The 17457-nt window shown below is 43.0% G+C and overlaps 1 protein-coding gene across 25 annotated transcripts in view; it reads left to right on the top strand.

The window, feature by feature from the left end:
* TCF7L2 (transcription factor 7 like 2) overlaps positions 1-17457 on the top strand; it is a 176392-nt gene that overhangs the window by 47861 nt on the left and 111074 nt on the right. For 22 of the 25 annotated variants that reach the window (XM_051799880.1, XM_051799878.1, XM_051799883.1 and 19 more), the window contains exon 4: positions 15224-15325. The exons of the other annotated variants lie outside the window; for them this stretch is intronic. In XM_051799880.1, the coding sequence (XP_051655840.1) occupies positions 15224-15325 (102 nt within the window). The remainder of the gene's footprint in view (positions 1-15223; positions 15326-17457) is intronic. 25 annotated transcript variants of the gene reach the window in all.

The following is a 17457-nucleotide window of genomic DNA, read 5'->3' as shown; positions in this document are numbered from 1 at the left end:
AATCCAGCACTACCAGAAAGTATGGGGCAGAGAAACAAGCCCCATTTCTGGGGTCATGAACCTGGGTAGACGTGGCATGCGGATTTTGCTGTGCTGCTTCCTTGTGTCACTGCTCTGCTAGAACACTTTCTTCGCTAGCTTTTCCTTTCTTTTTCCCTTCTCTCTCTCTTTTGGCCAGGATTTTAACATATATCACAGGCTGGTAGGCTAAGAGCCTGGGACTTCCCCTCACCACACTCAAAGTCTTTGATCTTTTGCTTTGGAGGTAACATCAAAAGAATGGCTGAGAAAGACAGCCAGTGCTGTGAAGTTCAACGTTCAAGTTAATAGCTTGACTGAAGGTTGTGCTGCATTGCTGGAGCCGGAGTAAACAGAGGCGGGTGCACACATTTCCCTGGAAATGGACCCTGGTGCTGCAGAAGGGCTTCATTTGCATTCACAATTAATCCAGGCCCTACTGAAGGGCAGGCTTGGCGTTTTATTTTGTTAGGTTTTTTCTTTAATTCCTCCTGCATGGGGATGGCAGTGGGATGGATGGCTGGGGGCAGTTACTTGGTGGTACCAGCGCTGGCAGTGGCCGCATCCACGCTCTTACAACCCTGTCCTGCAGCTCTCACTTGGTCATTTCTGGTTTTTTTCCATTTTCAAAATGATAAAACTGAAGTCTGTTGGCAAACAATTACCTTCCCCCTTCTTTTAATAACAATAAAAAAATTAAATCTCTAACCGCTCCCTGCCCAGGCATACAGTGGATAGTATGGACTTCCCCAGATATTTTTTTTATTCCCTTCCCACTTCTGTTTGTAATGCTCCTGATGTGTGGGTGAATGGATGCTCTATTTTTCCATTGCCATTTTCTGCTGTTTTGGTGGTCGCTGTTCTCTGTGTATCTGGGGGAGTTGCTTTGATTTTTTTCATCCCTTCTGTATGCACTGCAATAAGGTGGGGAATTTTGTATGATTTTGCACAATGGTGCACAGCCAAGCCCTTTTCTGCATGACTTGGGATATGAGGTACAGCACAGGATAGTCACAAGTAGTTACTAATTTGGCCTTGGTGGTAATCACATTGGAATCAGAGTTTCTAAGGGACAAACAACTGAAAACTCCAGCAACTTTACTGAGCTTCTTGACATTTGTGGATGAATTGGCCTGATGTATTGTATTTACAGGTTTAAAGCATCATTATGCAGGACTGATAGGATATGGGTTTGTCTGCTGTGTATTTTGGTGTGTACGTATGTGGAATGATGGATGTGTTAACTCCATAGTAAAGTAAGACCAAAGGGTTCTGTTTTTTTTCAAACACATTTGTATGAGAGAGATGCACCATGGGTACCATCAGTCCCCAGACAGAGAAGTATTATTCTTCATCCTGGAACAAAATAGGGGACTCAGACAAGGAGAAAAGTTAATAGCCTTAATAAACTGAGAGAGGAGGTTTAAAATTACTTTAAGAGTAAAAGCACTCTTTGATATGACTCAAGCTTCTCTAAATTTTCTTATAAAATAAAAAAAGTATAAGTCACTATATTATTTGCAAAGTTTTGACCCTTGGAACAGAACATCAGTGTGGATCTTAAATCACTCACCAGTGCAAGGGATAGGATTCACAAAGGAGCAAAACCAGTCAGGCACCCAGGTCCTTATGGCTTCTTGGAAAAATCCTGACCTGAATACTTTGCCCTGTTGAGTGAATTAAATGCTCTGAAGTGTGTGGGAGTTCAGGCCATTCGTGCCCTCTCGAGGAAATGTGGAATGCTCGGGCAGGTAATGACCCCACTGGATGAGACCACAGGGCTCTTTCTACAGGGACACTGAGGCGTGTTAATTTTTGAACCAATTATCATTCAGAAGCAATGGCAAAACATCCAGCTACACAGAATGACAGCCTGAAGCAGGTCTTGCAGGAGCTGCCACTCTTTTCCTGGACCAACGGAAGAGGTGGTAGATGATTGCATGTAGTTATTTTTGTTTCTCTGTTCTCCTGCTCATTGAAGAAATAATTCTTTCTCCATTTTTTTTTTTTTTAAAGTGCAACTTACTATTCTGACTAAACCCATACCCAGTCAGAGGAATTTTTCTACAGTACTTGGGCTATCCCTGATAGCCCCCACTGGAAATCCTCCACATGAGGGATTACCCAGGGAATGGGGAGGGCAGGGCAGTTTGAATTCCCTCTTCCCTTCAGGTAACATCCTACAGACCAGTATGTTGCAAATCCCTGTGTTACTTGTGGGGGAGGCAGGGGCAGGAGGAAAGGAATAATAATTTTCAGTAGATTAGCGGCTGTTGTATCATCGCGCGTCTCTTAATAAGCCTGATGTTACGTGTGAGAGGTAAGCTCCTTAGTGGGAGCAGGGTGCACTGTAATGACCTCTTGTGTGCAGGTCTGTTGAGATGAAAGTTCCCTCCTGAGGTTATCGGGTTGGCTGTGCAGCATGCAGAAACGCTGACTTCAACTTACTGTCCTGCGCAGATGCTCTCCAGCCTATTAATGCTCTCAAAAATCTGTTTAGGAACCTGGTTTTTCTTCCTCTTGATTCCACCTAGGACAAATTTGACTTGGAAATAGAACAGAAATGCTGTGTCGTGACTTTTAAAATAAATAAATAAGCGATTGCTATGAAAGGGAGCTCATTGATCGTTACTCGCTTCATTTATAATTACCCTCTTATGGAGTCATCCTACTTCATCTTTAAAAAACAAACCCACCTCTCACAACCCCACCAGACAGCTAACGTGGCTTCTTGTGTCCCTCCCCGCCCCACTCTCTTCAACCTCAAGTACTTATAAAATATAAGTGTCCACAATAAGATTATAAAATGTTGTAAGACTGGAGCCTTTGCTTTCCTGGCTGTTCAGTAAATACACTGTGTCTCTTGGATGTGCCCTGAGGCTCAGAAACCTGAGGCCTGCCCACATCGTGAGTTCTACTTTCCTCCTTGCAAAGTGCCTCTGGCTACTGGAGCTGTCGATGCAACCCCTTCCCACCCCCCGCCCTGCTAAGAAAAAGCCTTTTTTTATCCTTTTTTTTTTTTTTAAGACAGCTGTACAGCTGTAACAAACCTCGAATAGCTACTGGGTTTTTTTTTTATCAGTTGCAGGTAAGGCTGAAACTAAAATATTTATTTGGCACTTGTGGGTCCAGGGCACTTGGCAGAGGTGTATGAAGGCTCCAGTGTTGTCAGTTTGGCTGTGGCTCTCCCTATGGGGCCATGAGGGACTGATGTGTGCCCTGGTCCTTGTCCTGAGCTTCTGTGGGGACCACCCTGTCCCCTTGGTGTGTGAGCTGCTGCCCGAGCTCCTGGGTTGGCCCTTGGCTTTCAGAGAGCATCCCATAGGGCATCCCATAGGTGACTGCTCCATTGCAGTGACTCCTGGGTGGTCTGAGGCTGGGCTGCCATCCCAGAGCGCTTCCTGAGGAATTCTGCCCTCTCCTCCTGCATTGACTTGCTGCAGCCCCAGCTCTTGCACTGCTGCAAAGGCACAGTGCAAGCTGGTGCCCAGCTTCCCAGGATTTAGCATCCCTGTGCTGACTCCAGGAGGGTGACTATGCATCCTGCATCCCTCTTTTGCTAGGAAGTGTGGGCTTTTGCAGGCATTTCCTAGCTAAGGGGGCTGCCCCTCTCGTCCCCTCTTCTGGGCAGCCCTGCTCTCTGCATCCTCCCTCCCCATGGCTTATCAGGAATGTGCCCCATTCTGGGGAGAGCTCCCACAGGGAGAAGGGCATTTGCTAATTGTATCAGGGTGTGGGGTTGAAGCTATTCTGTGTTTAACTCTGTATGAACCTGATTTACCATCCTTGGAGGAGATTTTGCTCCCATTACAAAGTCAAATGTGTCTTTCTGCTCAGCTTTGTGATTCCTTTATGTGGAAGTTGTTTTTCTTGTTTTCTGTTTGCCAAGTTATTTTAATTTTCTTTTGCATGTTAATATTGAGAGTGAACATACATACATGAAACAGGCTTCAAAAACACTCTGTGTTTCCAAACCTTGGTCCTTTAAATAAATAAATAAATATAAAAGTTGCCTTGTGGGCCAGCCAGTTCAAAATGCCTGCACTATATTTAGCAACAAGAGCAACATTTTCAGCTCTTTGCAGATTTATACGCTCAGGGCTGCTCTGATGACTCCTTTGTTTTAACTTTGGGGCTGTGGCATGAAAGTGTGACAAATGCAGATCTGGGAGCGCGGGCGTGTGGTGTCTGCGGGCTTCGCTCCCCGCGGCCATGAGTTGGGTGTTCGCAGCCGGATGGAGCAGCAAAGCAACCCTCACCTCTCCAAAACAAACCTCTTCCATAACCACAAGAATTTGGCACATGGGGCAGAGTCCCTCCAGGACATGAGCTATTGCAGAGTTGCTGGTGCCCTTCTCCCTGGGACGGAGGCCCCCTCCCAGCCAGTGTTTCTGCAAAGATTTTTTTTTAAATTCTAATTTTTTTTTTCCCCTGCTTCTCTTCCACCCACACTTGGAGAAGAAAAATGCAGGCTCATGCATGTTGTATTTTTCCTGTGCAGCAGAAAATCTTTTTTTTTTCTGTTCCTCTAGATACATGGAGCAGTGTATGATTTTGAGTTGCTGTTCAAAAAAAAGTGGTTTTCTTTTTTTTTTTTTTTTTTTTTACAATTTGTTAAAACTGAAAGGATTAGGTTGTGTTAGTGCGTTGTGCTGTTTGACTTTTGTTTCAAGTGTCTTTAGGTCAGGGAGTGGATATAGCAATATAGATTTTTGACTGAGAAGAATTTATGTCTCTGAACAAAAAAAACCCCACATTTCTTCAGAACTTCTAGCAGTATATTTTGTGCATCTTAAGTCTGCAAAGTATGCCTGTTCAACAAAAGTTGCTTACATTTGATGCACAGCCTGTTGTTACTTGAAAACTCAATGTGCCTTTCTTGGAGGCTTGCCACACTTTATTTGGATTTTACAGGAGTTGGACTTATTGGGGTGCCCTTTAAATCGGGGGAAAATAATGCATAATGGTGTCAGTTTGTTTTAGCATCTTTTCTGTCTGCATCTCCTTTAAGAAAAAACAACATTTTATTTGTTCTTGAGGAAGAGTTTGTGTGGCTGATGAGTCAACTAAGGATATTTTTAAAATGCTTCATTTAAATACCATAAATGCATATTGCATTGTTTTGGTGGTGCTAGAGGAAACCAGAAAATAAATACATGGTGTGGCTGCCCAGGAACAAGAGGTGACAGCACAGATTTAGTGAATACTTCATTTGTTTAGTTTTGCTTTCATCCCAAATGATTCACTTAGTCCTCCACCTAAATATAATTCTTCCTTCTTAGCCAGGAGTCAGCTTTCCTGTGGCCAGATGGGATGTCTTTTCCACAGATATCTGAAGGCAAGCCTTCATCTTTTCCTCTTCTGATGGACAACTGAGACATCCAGCTTGTGTTTGGAAGGAAAATGGGTGCAAGCACTCTTGCAGTCCCCACGGACTAGCACCGTCAGAGAAGCAAAAAGGAGTATTATTGACAGGGGAAACAACTGGTGCTGAACGTTTCTTTCCTAACTCTCTAGGAGGGATTTGGAAAGAGCCATAATCCTGGGCAAGGAGTAATTTGTTACAGCAAGATGATACTTGAGTGGCAGGAGGATTCTGGCTGAGGGTTTTATTCAGAGGAGTAGCTGGTCTCACAGAAGGTCAGTCTGACACAAATCCTACCCCAGCCCATAAGTTTTGTTTCTCAGCCAGCACAATTAGCTGAGGGGACTCTCGACCTCTTTTACATCTTTCAAAGACATCTCCACGCATCTGAGCTAAAAGATTATGGCAAGGAATGTGGACCAGGATATAATGCAGTGGAAAGTTGGGTTTGTGTTTTTTTGTTTGCTTGTTTGTTTTTGTTTTGGTTTTTGTTTGTTTGATTTTTTGTTTGTTTGTTTAGTTTGGTTTTTTGTTTTTTCCCCAAGGCAGGCTTTCTGAAAAATAGAATAACTTCAACAGCAACCTTCCCAGTTACTCCTAGGAGGTCAGAATAGTGCTGGTTCCAGTCTTATCTCTAGGACTTTTTCCTGAGGTTGCCTTAAGGTTACATTTTTGAGTTAACTTTTTTTTTTTAAATAGACAAAACTTACCACCCCTAGGGAAAGAGAATTTTGCAAGTTCTTGGTTTTCATGAGGGCCTCAAACCCTTGGAGCCATCTATTCTGCAGTTACCTCTTGTTACACTGAAGGCCCAATCACACATGGAAACCACAAGGGAGGCGACAGGAAATTTGGTATGAAATTTGCTGGGTTTACTATAGAGTGGCTCCCGGCAGTTCACCCAGAATTGCTACATCGACAGGAATTTTTGTGGTAGTGATTAGAGTCATGAGTTTCACTTACCCAAGAGTGGGAGAAAATACAACTCTTTCAGTAAAACCCTGTTAGGCCACATTACAGTAACAAACAAACTGCTAAATTCTCCTGTAGCACCTTTTTCCAGGGATCCCACCCACCTGTACCACTCATTCACAGGTACTTCACAAGACCTGAGATGAGGATTTGGATCAAAGTGAAGAAACCCCCCTTTGCCCCCCTTGTGAGTGTGGTGAGGCACTTGCACAGGTCACTCAGAGAAGCTGTGGGTGCCGATGCCCAGAAGTGTTCAAGGCCAAGTTGGGTGGGCCTTGGAGCAACCTGGTCTAGTGGAAAGTGTCCCTGCCCATAGTAAGGGGGTTGGAACAAGATGATCTTCGAGGTCCCTTCCAACACAAATCATTCTGTGATTCTATTATGGATCCAGGACAGAGTTGCATAGAGTTGCTCTTCACGTTTGGCTTTTCTTCCTTCGTGCACATACGTGCAGTGGAAAGTGGTACCAGTTCAGCAGTCATTCAGAATCCTGGTCATGTAGACATGACTTTCCTGGTGGGCATCACTACCAGGGTACTGCAGAAGTCTAGTTGATTCTTCCCATAATTAAGAAACATGTAACTTCTGTTTCAAACTCCACGTGGTGGAGGCGAGAGAAAGATGGGAAAGGGTTTGGAGGGCCTCTTTTACTCCTTTACACCAGCGTGCTGTCCTGTGCTACAGATCCGCATGGTGCAGTGAGAGGGGAGCAGGACAGGGCAGACATGTTCTGCAATGTTAAAGCAGAACCAGGCTGGATGACCACTGAGCACTGTTATTTTGGTGGGTGTTTTGTTTGTTTGGTTTGGTTTGGGTTTTCCTTCAAAAAAAAAATTAAAAGGTGGTTTCAAAACCTAAAGTTAAAGCCCCTTCTTTACAAATGGACTTATGCTCTTACCAGAGCTGCAAAGTTTTAAAGGAGGGAAGGTTCTCCTGGAGCAGCCCTTCTGTTACAATGGAGGTAGTTCAGTGCCATGATCTGTTTCTAACATGCTGTCAGATATCTTTACTGTCTTTATTTAATGGGGAGGAAAGGAATTATATTTTATAGACCATAAAATGCATTCTTGGACTTCATGCAAACACTGGTTACCAATTCTTCTTTCACTCTCTGGGAGATTGCCAGGATGAGAAATTAAATGTGTGTCTGTACATCAAATTGTTTGGTGAGTCTTGGAGGCTGGTTTAACTTCATTGAGTCTAAGCTAGATGTATCTACAGAAAGACTTCCTTGAGATTTCATGACTGTACCATTCTTTATCTAATGGAAACTCTATGCTTGAGTGCAGCAGAATAGGCTGCAGAGAAAATCTGGAGAAAGCTTAAAGATGAAGTTAGGTTTTTTTCTGACTTTAAGTAAGTTGGTTGTTCACTTGTTCCTCAACTGAAATTATGCTTTTATTTGTGCATGTTTTTTGGAACAGCACTTTGTAGGCATCCAGATAGTCCTCAGCCAGCCTGCTGATTTGTGCAAGGAGGACTTGTGGGGTCTTTCAGATTAAATGTGAAAAAAGTAATGGTGCTTTCCCAAGCTCCACCCAAGATTGAGAAATACTGCATGCAGTATTTTGCAGAGATACCATGAGAACTGTAGAAAGTAATGCTGTACTGTTATGTCACATGAACACTCTTCCTCTTGTAAAGCTAAAAAAATTATTTTAAATTCCTAAAGTAGCTGATTAGCTGTTACTTTGCTTCTTCATGCTTGGTGTTAGTATCCTAGAACTTAACTGTAGCCTACCAACCTTGCCTTCATTAGAAGCAAAAAACTTGTTTTACTTTACTATTTCAGTACAACTGGTGGCAAGAATGCTTTTCATCCATGTCAGAATGAGCAAATAATTATTTGCTTGAACTTTCATAGGCAATAATTTTTAAGGAAGCTTCTGGCTATTCTCTTTAACTCTTTCCCTGAGCAGCCTCCTCTGCACCCTTATCACTGTGTACAGAAAACCTGTGTATGTAGGGGTGATGTGTGGCAATAGTAATGGGATATAGCTGTTATACTGCATATCATCTGGGATGTGGGAGAAGGGCTGTGCACACTGTGAGGGCACGGAGCCTGCGGATTAGGTCAGGAGAAAGCAACGGATCTGGTGCTTCTGGGATGTTCCCCCATCTCCAGTCAGTCTAACTGCTCACCCAGGGGGGAACTGCAGGTGATGATGGCCAGTGGGGCTCAAACTGTTGATTTGTGCCTTATTCCACCCCAAAATGGGCATACTTTTTGCCCATTGCCTTAGGTTGCTCTGTGCCTTCAGTGAGGCAGTTCCAGATTCCCTGGGTTTCTGCTTTCAGGCATTCCTCCTTGGAGATAATCTTGAACTGTTTAATTGCTAACACATTTCTGTAACTTTCAGCGCATGGAAGACTTGGCATCTCCTTTTTTCTACCCTACCAGTGTGACAAAGGCACAGGCAAACTATTGAAATGGCAACACATTCCTTTTGTCGGGAACTCTTGTGTATTACTGGAAAGGAAGGAGATGAGTTCACTTGAATTATCAATAATGGGGAAATTCAAGGCACTACAAGTGTCTTATTCAGGAGCATATCAAAAGATAATTTGACTGATACCAGTTCTGGTGATTAAAGGACTTTTTAAATTGGGAAGAGAACTTAATGCCCTATGTGCATGTGTCTGTGCAGGTTCATCAGTTCCTGGGTTTTGTTCCACTTTTCTCCTATTTATGTATTTTATTTAATAATTTATTTTTGCGGTGTTGCAGTTGTTTTAAAGGATGATGTTAGCCAAAAAATAAAGTGGTAATAAATATATATGTGCTAAATACTTCTGTGTTTTACAGTGCTGTGCTTTAATTTCTTGAGTGCTGTGGGGAAGTCTTTTGTGAGGAAAGGATCAGTCTCCTTGAAATCAACCTCATTGCTTTCGTTTTGAGCAGCTCCCCTGTGCCTCATCGTCCTGCATTACATATTCTGTACAAGGGCTGAACATCGTGGGTGGTGTCTATTACTTCTCATACAAAAAATTACAGACATTGCAGATCTGAAACAAATAGGAGGCCTTTTTAAAGTTCCGTCGGCAACTCCTTCAGATATTTAAAATAAATCCCTCGGATTTTTGCTCTCACATGGTACACCTCTGCAAACAAGGTGATAACTGAAGACCAAAAATAAGGGGTTGAGTTAAATTAAACAACAGAACAGAAGCTGAGGGTCTACATTTAAATCTTCAGAGGCTTAAGTGGGAACACTAGTAGGTTACAGGCCCTTCTTTGCAACTTTTTTTCTTGTCCACAGACAGCAATTATGGTATTGTTAAGCTCTATCTTTCTTCCTATTGGCTTCCCTGTAAATATCAACCCTCCCCTCGGCATTATGGTCTCCTGTGTTGCTACTGGATTATCTCTGGTTAAAATTTGTCTAGATACTCCCTCCCAGAATTGCTGCTAACTAAATACCAGAGAAATTCCTGAGCTTCAAGTTGAAGTCCAGGTGTGTACTTCCATGTGATTCTGCAGTGCTGACCAAGGGAGAGACTAACAGCAAAACTAGGATTGGGAATGTTTGTATTTGAGATCCAGGGAGAAAGTACAGACTCTGAAGGTGGAGGTGTGGTCCCATGGCTAGGGGAGATACTGGAGACCCGTGGCATGCAGCTGATTCCAGGAGTCCTGCTCCTAGTTGTTTCAGTTCCTGGGAGCTAATAAGCGCCAGCTGCAGGAAACCTGAGCTGGAAAGTGTTGTGTAGCTTACCACTCTGTTAAAAATACGACCTTTTTTTTCTTGTTGCGATTATGTATTTATATGCTGTAGGACATCACTTTTAGGGCATTCTAGCACTGAAAACAATAGCGTGACAAGGGGAAAGGTCTGGGTTGGACACTGATGCAGGAAACACCTGTGAGATCAGTGCCATCCTTTCCATCGTGGCCTCGAGGCTGCAAGCTCAGCCCCGGCATGCGGAGCAGCTGCTGGCCCTGAGTGGGTTTCCACCGAACTCCTGTAGCCTGGATATGAAGTTTAGCTGCTTTTGACCAACTCTGCTGTGAAATCTTGGGAAAGATGTTTGTTTGCCTAGCCACTGCTCAGGAAGATGACTGCTTTGGATGGTATTTGGGAGGAGTGGGCATGCAGAGCTGCTCCCGGTGGGTCTGTGCTCTGCAGAACCCCTGGTTGTGGATGGGAGGTGTGGATGTGATGTATGGAGGAATGGAGGATAGGGAGGTTTTTGGATTTTTGGTTCCCTTTTACAGAGAAAAATCTGGGCCATTCAAATCATTTGCTTTTTCCCTTGTGCTGACAATTTAACAGCCTTTTTAAAAGCTTTGGTTTCTCTCAAGTATGCTCGCCCCATACTTGTTTTAATTCTTGTGTGGAGGCCTGGAGCTTAACAATTATTTTGCTTAAGCTCTCTGAGACTTGCCATAAAACTTTTTTTTTTTTTTTAAACACACACATGCTAATGATCCCCATCAGATCATATTGTTAAATAGGGAATAAAATACTTGCACCAGGATGACATTATTTTAAAAAAATGTTAAAAGCAGGCCAGCAGAGCCCATTTCAACAGTTTGACTCTGAAATAATTTGCACAGATTTGTTAGAGTTAATTTGTTGAAAAGTTCAGTGTTTGTACAGGCAAGACCTAATTTCCACACTGAGACACAAGAAGCAGGAGAGGAGTAAGTGGGTGTCCAGCATTTGCAAGAGCAGGACGGTGGGAACTTCTCTCCCTCCTACCCTTCTCCCCTGGTGCAGGAATGTAAAAGCAGTGTCAGAAGGCTGGGAAAGTCAGCTTTGGATTTTTGTGGACTCCTTGCAAATCAGAGGAACCGTCTGGCTCAAATCTGCATTTAGGGCCAAGAGAAAAGGATTTCCTGCTATTTAGTTGCTTGAGGAAGGAAAGGATTTACCTCTCCGCTGTAACAGGACTTTAATTTTTCTCCTTTTTAATAAGAATATTGTAACGTAAGACTGCAGTAATAAACCTGTGAAAGCAATCACGTCTCTTCCCCCTCTTCCTTCACGCTCCCCAACTCCCCCCCTGCCCAAGCATCCTCCTGTTGCAGCTCCCAGCCCCAGCAATGGCTTGGCATCTCCCTGCACTGTGAAAGAGAGAGCTGGGGGGGGGGCAGCTGCTGCGACATCGCTCCCTCGGACGGCTGCTGTGCTCAGCCCGCCATCTGGATCCAGTTAGCTCTCTCGGCAGTAGGGCTGAGTCTCATTTCCTCCAACCAGTAATGTTATATAGGCAGTGATCCTGTTCTGCCCTAACATAATTGAAAATTATGTGTATTGTAGACTTGCAGCGCTGAAATGTAGACTTGTAAAAATCTGTGGCTCAGGTAGCCTGTGGAGATTGAATTTGGCACACAATGAAGCTTTTATGTAAAGTAAGAATTATAAGCCACCACATCAATATTGTGTTACAGGCATGACAATTCTTGGATGAGGAGGCCTTGAGTCAGGCTTGTCACCTTAAACAATGCTAATATTTCATACTTTATCAACTGGACTGGCATTTTGAAACCAGCAAATTTAACTTTTTTTTCTTTTGCAAACATCCCACCATTGAAGCTGTGGGTTCCCTAACTTGACACAGGCATTGGCTGTGGGCTCTGATCCCCTCTGCTTATCTGACAGACAGAACTTTTTGCCCTTGGCGGGACTGGGATGCTGCTCTGGATCCGGGCCACTTAGTAGAGCTCATGGAAGTTGCTTTGTCAATCCCTTGTGTGTTACTACTTTCCCTTGGGTGTGGTTATTTGCTTTTATTTTGTCTCCCACTGGTGTATTATCCACTGGTGGAAATGGAAGCTGTCCAGATCTGTGCTTGTGTGCAAAACTGAGCCCTCTGGGTTTGGACCATTTTCTGCTGGACTTCATGTGCGTGTCCAAGAGGAGAAACTGTTTGTGCTTTAGCCTTTGCACTGTAAGACTTCTTGGATCCTCTTTGGCAGGGGTGGGTAAGAGGAGAATCCAGACTAAGGGTTTTAAAAGGAGAAGAAGTGTAACAATAAGATCTTCTGAAACCTTAGGTCAGCCTGGTGTGGGAGCTGAAAGTACATGCTGAAACTGTGGGCCTTTGTGGGATGAAGTTGGAGTGGGAGCAACCGTACCTTCTTGCTCTGTTTCTTCTAATGGAATTTATTGCTAGTAAAAGCCAGCAGAACTGACAGTCCTGAAAGCTTTGTAATCCCTGCAATAATTACTGACTGGATGGGGTCTGATGTGAGCTTGCCCCTGCTGCTTGTCAAGGCCTCTGTCTGCCCTTGGGGCAGTCTCAGAGAAGCCCACGTGTTTCTTGGCTTGTGTTTTAGGGTAGCTGCTGATCTGAGCTCCTCATGGATTGTCATGGTTGATATTCCAGGGTTGCTTGTGACCGTGGAATGGTCATGGACAAATTAAGGTGGTTCATTAATTTTGGTAGGTAATGGCTTGGCCATTTCCTGAAATGCCACTGTTCGAGCTGTCGGGTTCTTGTAAGGGCTTCAGCTGTGGCAGCAGTAGCTTTTCACTCTCCGGAATGGTTATGGACTTGGAGACAGTTGTGTACCATGCAGCACACATCCTGTGAGGATGTTTTCCTTGGAAGAAGGGAAAAATACTTCACTGATTGGCTGGAAAACCTCTGGAAACCAGTAGAAGCTGCGACCTATCAGGATCGTTTCTGCAAATTTGTGTGCCTCTCTATGTGTTGGTGTTTCAATTGCTGTCCAAGAAAACTAATGAACTTCTGAAAATGCAGCAGTTAACTTATTTAAGAGTGCCATCCGCAAATCTGAAACATATCACATTTCCCCTCAAGTTAAAAAACTCTCAGCTGGCTTAGGTTTTGGGTCCATTTTCTGTGCACTCGGGTTGGATTTTTATGCACTTTTTTTAAACCACTAAGGGTTAGAAAGTTGCTATAACATCATCTCAACTTTAAAATTTATGTTGTGGTCACATATATTGAGAAACAGGGATTTGATGCAAGTGATCAAGTATCTGGAGGCTTACAGTCGAGTCGTAAGAGTTAGAGATGTCGCTTATGGGTAGACTACTTCTGGTTTGTTTGGGTTTTATTTCTTGTTTTTAAGAAGTGCTGAAACATTCTGGTCCACATTGCACAAATCCCAAATGTGAAGATGAATAAAAACAAGACTTCTTGGAACTTGAGGAACTCGTATGGGGCACAAATCCAGAGTATGGGTTTGTTTATTTGCATTCCAGTAGCTCAGAAAACTCAGGCCCTCCAAGCGATGGGAATTGGTAATACATCCTCCTACTGACTCCTGCTTTTTGGGCACCTTAGTGCCCAGAGTCTTGCAGCAAACAGACCTTCCATGTGAGCAAATGTTTTGCATACGTGAGCAAATGTGATAGTGATGTGCTGAAAGCATGGAACCAGATCTCCTTCCTTCCTTCATGGAGATTTAGATACAGCTTCCGTTTTTTCGCCTGGGGTGGCAAGGAGTTGTTTGTGTGTGGTGGTTCTTCAAGATTACTCTTACTTACAAAAAAAATAAATAAAAAGAATGGGTAAACATAACTAGATATTTTCTAGGAATAAATCTGTCAGGTCAACCAGAGTCTAGTGATAAACAGGAGCTTCTACAGTGGCGTGATCTATGCATACGTCTGCTTTTCTTAGTTCTGGGAGGGGGCTGAAGGTATGTGGCTGTACACATTTCGTCCAGCACGATACAGGACTTTTCAAGGTCATGTATTAACCTGTGTGCCTAATTGGGACGGCGCAGCACCATGCAGAGAGAAAAGCTTGGGCTGAAATTACATTTAGATGTACAGTGCAGAAGTCTGTTTGGGCTGACTGGTTTCTCTGTGGGCCTGCTCTTATTCTCTTGTTTGGAGTCAAGCACTTCTGGTGCAGTGATCTGGGTACCAGCTTGAGACTTCACCTGTTTGGTGGAAGCCTTCAGCTCTGCTGTGCGATCCGGCTGAGGAGCAGTGACTCCTTCAGTGAGATACAGCAAGAGGACGTGCTTGCGAGCAGAAGTTTTAGGCAGTACTTGATGCTGGTTAAATCTGTGGGAACATTCTGCTCCTTCTTGAAGAGTAGCTAAGCTTTTCTTGCTTTCAAATCAACATGCCCTTATGCTGCAGCCTTGCTGCCTGCGTGTATTTGGCCTGTGTGCCGATGGCTGTGACATAAAGAAGTTGTGGCTGTCCCTGAGCTCTTGGCCGTCACGGCTGGGCCTGAGCACACCAGGCTGCACTCTCACCTTGGAATCAGCAACGGGAGAGCTATTAAGTTTGACCTTGTCATTAAGTTACCCTGTGCAAGCCCCTTAAGGGTTGTCTGACAGAAGATATACAAGAAGAAAATAATCCACAGTGACTTCCAGAAACAGTGAGAAGTAGAGAAAATAGGTGCCAAGACCCAGAGATGCTGAGTCATTTTGGGGTAGACCTCTACCTTTGAGGCTCATACAACACAGGGAAGCTCAAGCAGTTGACATGGTACCTTTGTTGAAAGAAGGCTGACAGATGACCCATTCAGTAATAAGATCATATTCTTAACCCATGATATGTATTTTCCCTCTTCTGAGACTGATATCCACCTTCCTCTCCTTTGTCCCATCCTCTTCATGGTTATGCTATTTTCTTTCTGTGTGGGTTTTATTCTTATAGATTTGCTACAATTAGTAAAATCAATGTAATAATGTCTTTGCAATTTGGTATTTTTTTTCTTATTCCTGAACTGTATAGCAGTGGTATGAATTGTTAGTTCTGCACAGATTTTGTCTTCACAAACATGTAAAGTTGTCTTAATTTTTGTTTCAGTTCCTTGCATAAGTTTTAATTTATACTTTTTTATCCATGTTACCTAAGATTTGTTATTTTTTTTGCCTTTATTTTCTGAACTCATTTTTCTTTCCCCATTTCTGTTTCCTCCATCCAGTATCTGCAGATGAAATGGCCACTGCTTGATGTTCAGGCAGGGAGCCTTCAGAGTAGACAAGCCCTCAAGGATGCTAGGTCTCCATCTCCAGCACACATTGTTGTAAGTAAACACAGAAAGATGTTCTTCCTTTGTTTGAAAAAAAAAAAAAAGGCATTTGACATTAATGACATTGGTTGTCATCAGTTTTCTTTCACACAGACCAAAGGAGAAATACCTCAAAACAAACAAAATCCCTAATGAGTCCATGGTAAAAGGAGGGAATATATTTGTTATTGCTGGGCTGTTTGTGAAATTATCATCCATGTGCCTTGCAGGAGAGCAGGGAGTCAAAAATGCTCTAAATTTGCAGAATTACTTGGTGGCAGTGAAGTCCAATCAGGCTGGTTTACACGTCTGACAGTATTGAACTGAAGAAAGTGAAGAGGCAGTCTGGAAAGCATTAGAAAAATCAAAACCAAGCCTGTTCTATGGCATTAACTGAAAGAAATCTTTTCTTATTGCAAAATCTTGAATGAAGGTTTGTGAGAGTCGGTCAGCATTTTACCTGGGTGAAGGCTCAACAGAGCCACGTTCAACAAAGCATGTGTCCCTTTGTTTTGTGATGACTTCTCATTTAGTATAAAATGTGTTATCAAATGTTTACTACTACTTGCATAATATAAAAATCTCTTTATACTGAGCATAACTTTTTAAAAGAGCTTTATTTATTAAGTTTTAACAAAATTTTCAATTCTTGGTTAATTTTTCTTGTGCTTCTATTGTAAAAACAATGAGTTTGTAATGTTTGGTACAAATTTACATGAGAGTGGTTTTATTTTACTTTCTGAATTAGCATCCACAGATGGAAATTGTTTGTTTTTATGGTCATATGCAAGAGAGGTGATATGCAATGACCCATTCTCACCCATATCCAGTGTCAGTGCCATCTCAGCTCTGACTGTTCATCTGGGAAATTTATCTCTGGAGAAGATGGCATGTAGTGGGTTAGAATATTTCTTCTGAAATAATTCATCATCAAGTTTTACATGATTTTTTTTCTACTTTTTTGTTACCACTGGATGATAAGGTGAATTCCAGAAAAAGAAACATTAGTTGTTCTTTATCTTTTGCTCTACAGTCTAAAGCTGACATAGCTAGTAGATTATCCAAGACACACACTGGTTTTGTTAGAAATCTCAAATCATACTAAACATTTTTGAGGAGCTTCTGTTTTCATTGTTGTCTCTTTAAATTGAGGATTGTTAGCCCTTTGCTACAAGTGTCACAGTTCTTTATTTAAAAAGAAAAAAAAAAGGGATTCCTGTCTTTTAGAATTCACAGGTTCTGAACCATCCCTCAGTCTGCCAGAGAGCAATCAGAACAGGACTGCTATTTGCCCAGTTGGTATCTGGTGCTGGCTGCTTCACTTTTTCAGAATGATTTTCCTTTTCCTTCCCTGGGCTGTCACTGGAGAAAGAGATCAGAGAAAAGATGTGTGGCTGGTTATTCAGAAATTTACAGTCATCAAAACCTGCTATAATCTTTTTCTTAATAAGCAATGAACTAGAGTCACTTTCTTACTTGAATTTTCTTTTTTTTTAAACTTCTGTGCTAGAGGACTGACACAGGACATAGGAACGTTCCTGGGGCTCTGGAGCTGGTGTGGTGCAGTGGTGTCAGGCTCGTAGGAGGTGATGGAGAGGGAGCAGGAGGTTTCAGCCTGGGAGGGCAGGCTGAGTTTGGTTGGGATCACCTGACTTCCTACTGCTGAGCATCCACTGTCTCAAAGCCTCTTGCCATTCAGGAGAGCAGGCCTTTAAAAGCCAAAGCAGCTTATCCTACAGGGGGAAGTTGGTTGGGATCGTGCCCCCCCACCAGCCCTCTCCATCCCTTCCACCCAGGTGTGGGCAAGGGGGAGACAAGTGGTCAACACAAATATACAAAAAAAGGGTTCAAAAATCACAAATCATTTTGGAAAATGAAGCGAAATCTGCTTCCAGGGAGACTGAGGTTGATCTGTTTTGTATTTTGACCATTTATGGGGTTCTTATGGGTCTCTTTAAAAGCTGTTTCAGTCTGCTATTCAATAAAAAGCATATTTACCATAGCAACCACTTAGGCCATGAGGAACATATACTACCTCCGAGATGGAGGCCACCTTCCGAAAGAGCCACAGCTGGCATTTGTAATGTGATCTTTTGTGCTACTTATAATGTTGGAGGGAGAGGAGGTGGAGGAGGGAGCCGGGGGAG

Source organism: Manacus candei, unplaced genomic scaffold, assembly GCF_025592945.1.
Source record: "Manacus candei isolate 608988 ecotype Guabito, Panama unplaced genomic scaffold, ASM2559294v1 h1tg000050l, whole genome shotgun sequence".
NCBI lineage: Eukaryota > Metazoa > Chordata > Aves > Passeriformes > Pipridae > Manacus > Manacus candei.
Note: the sequence above shows the minus strand (reverse complement) of the source record. Positions and strands in the feature narration are given on the sequence as shown.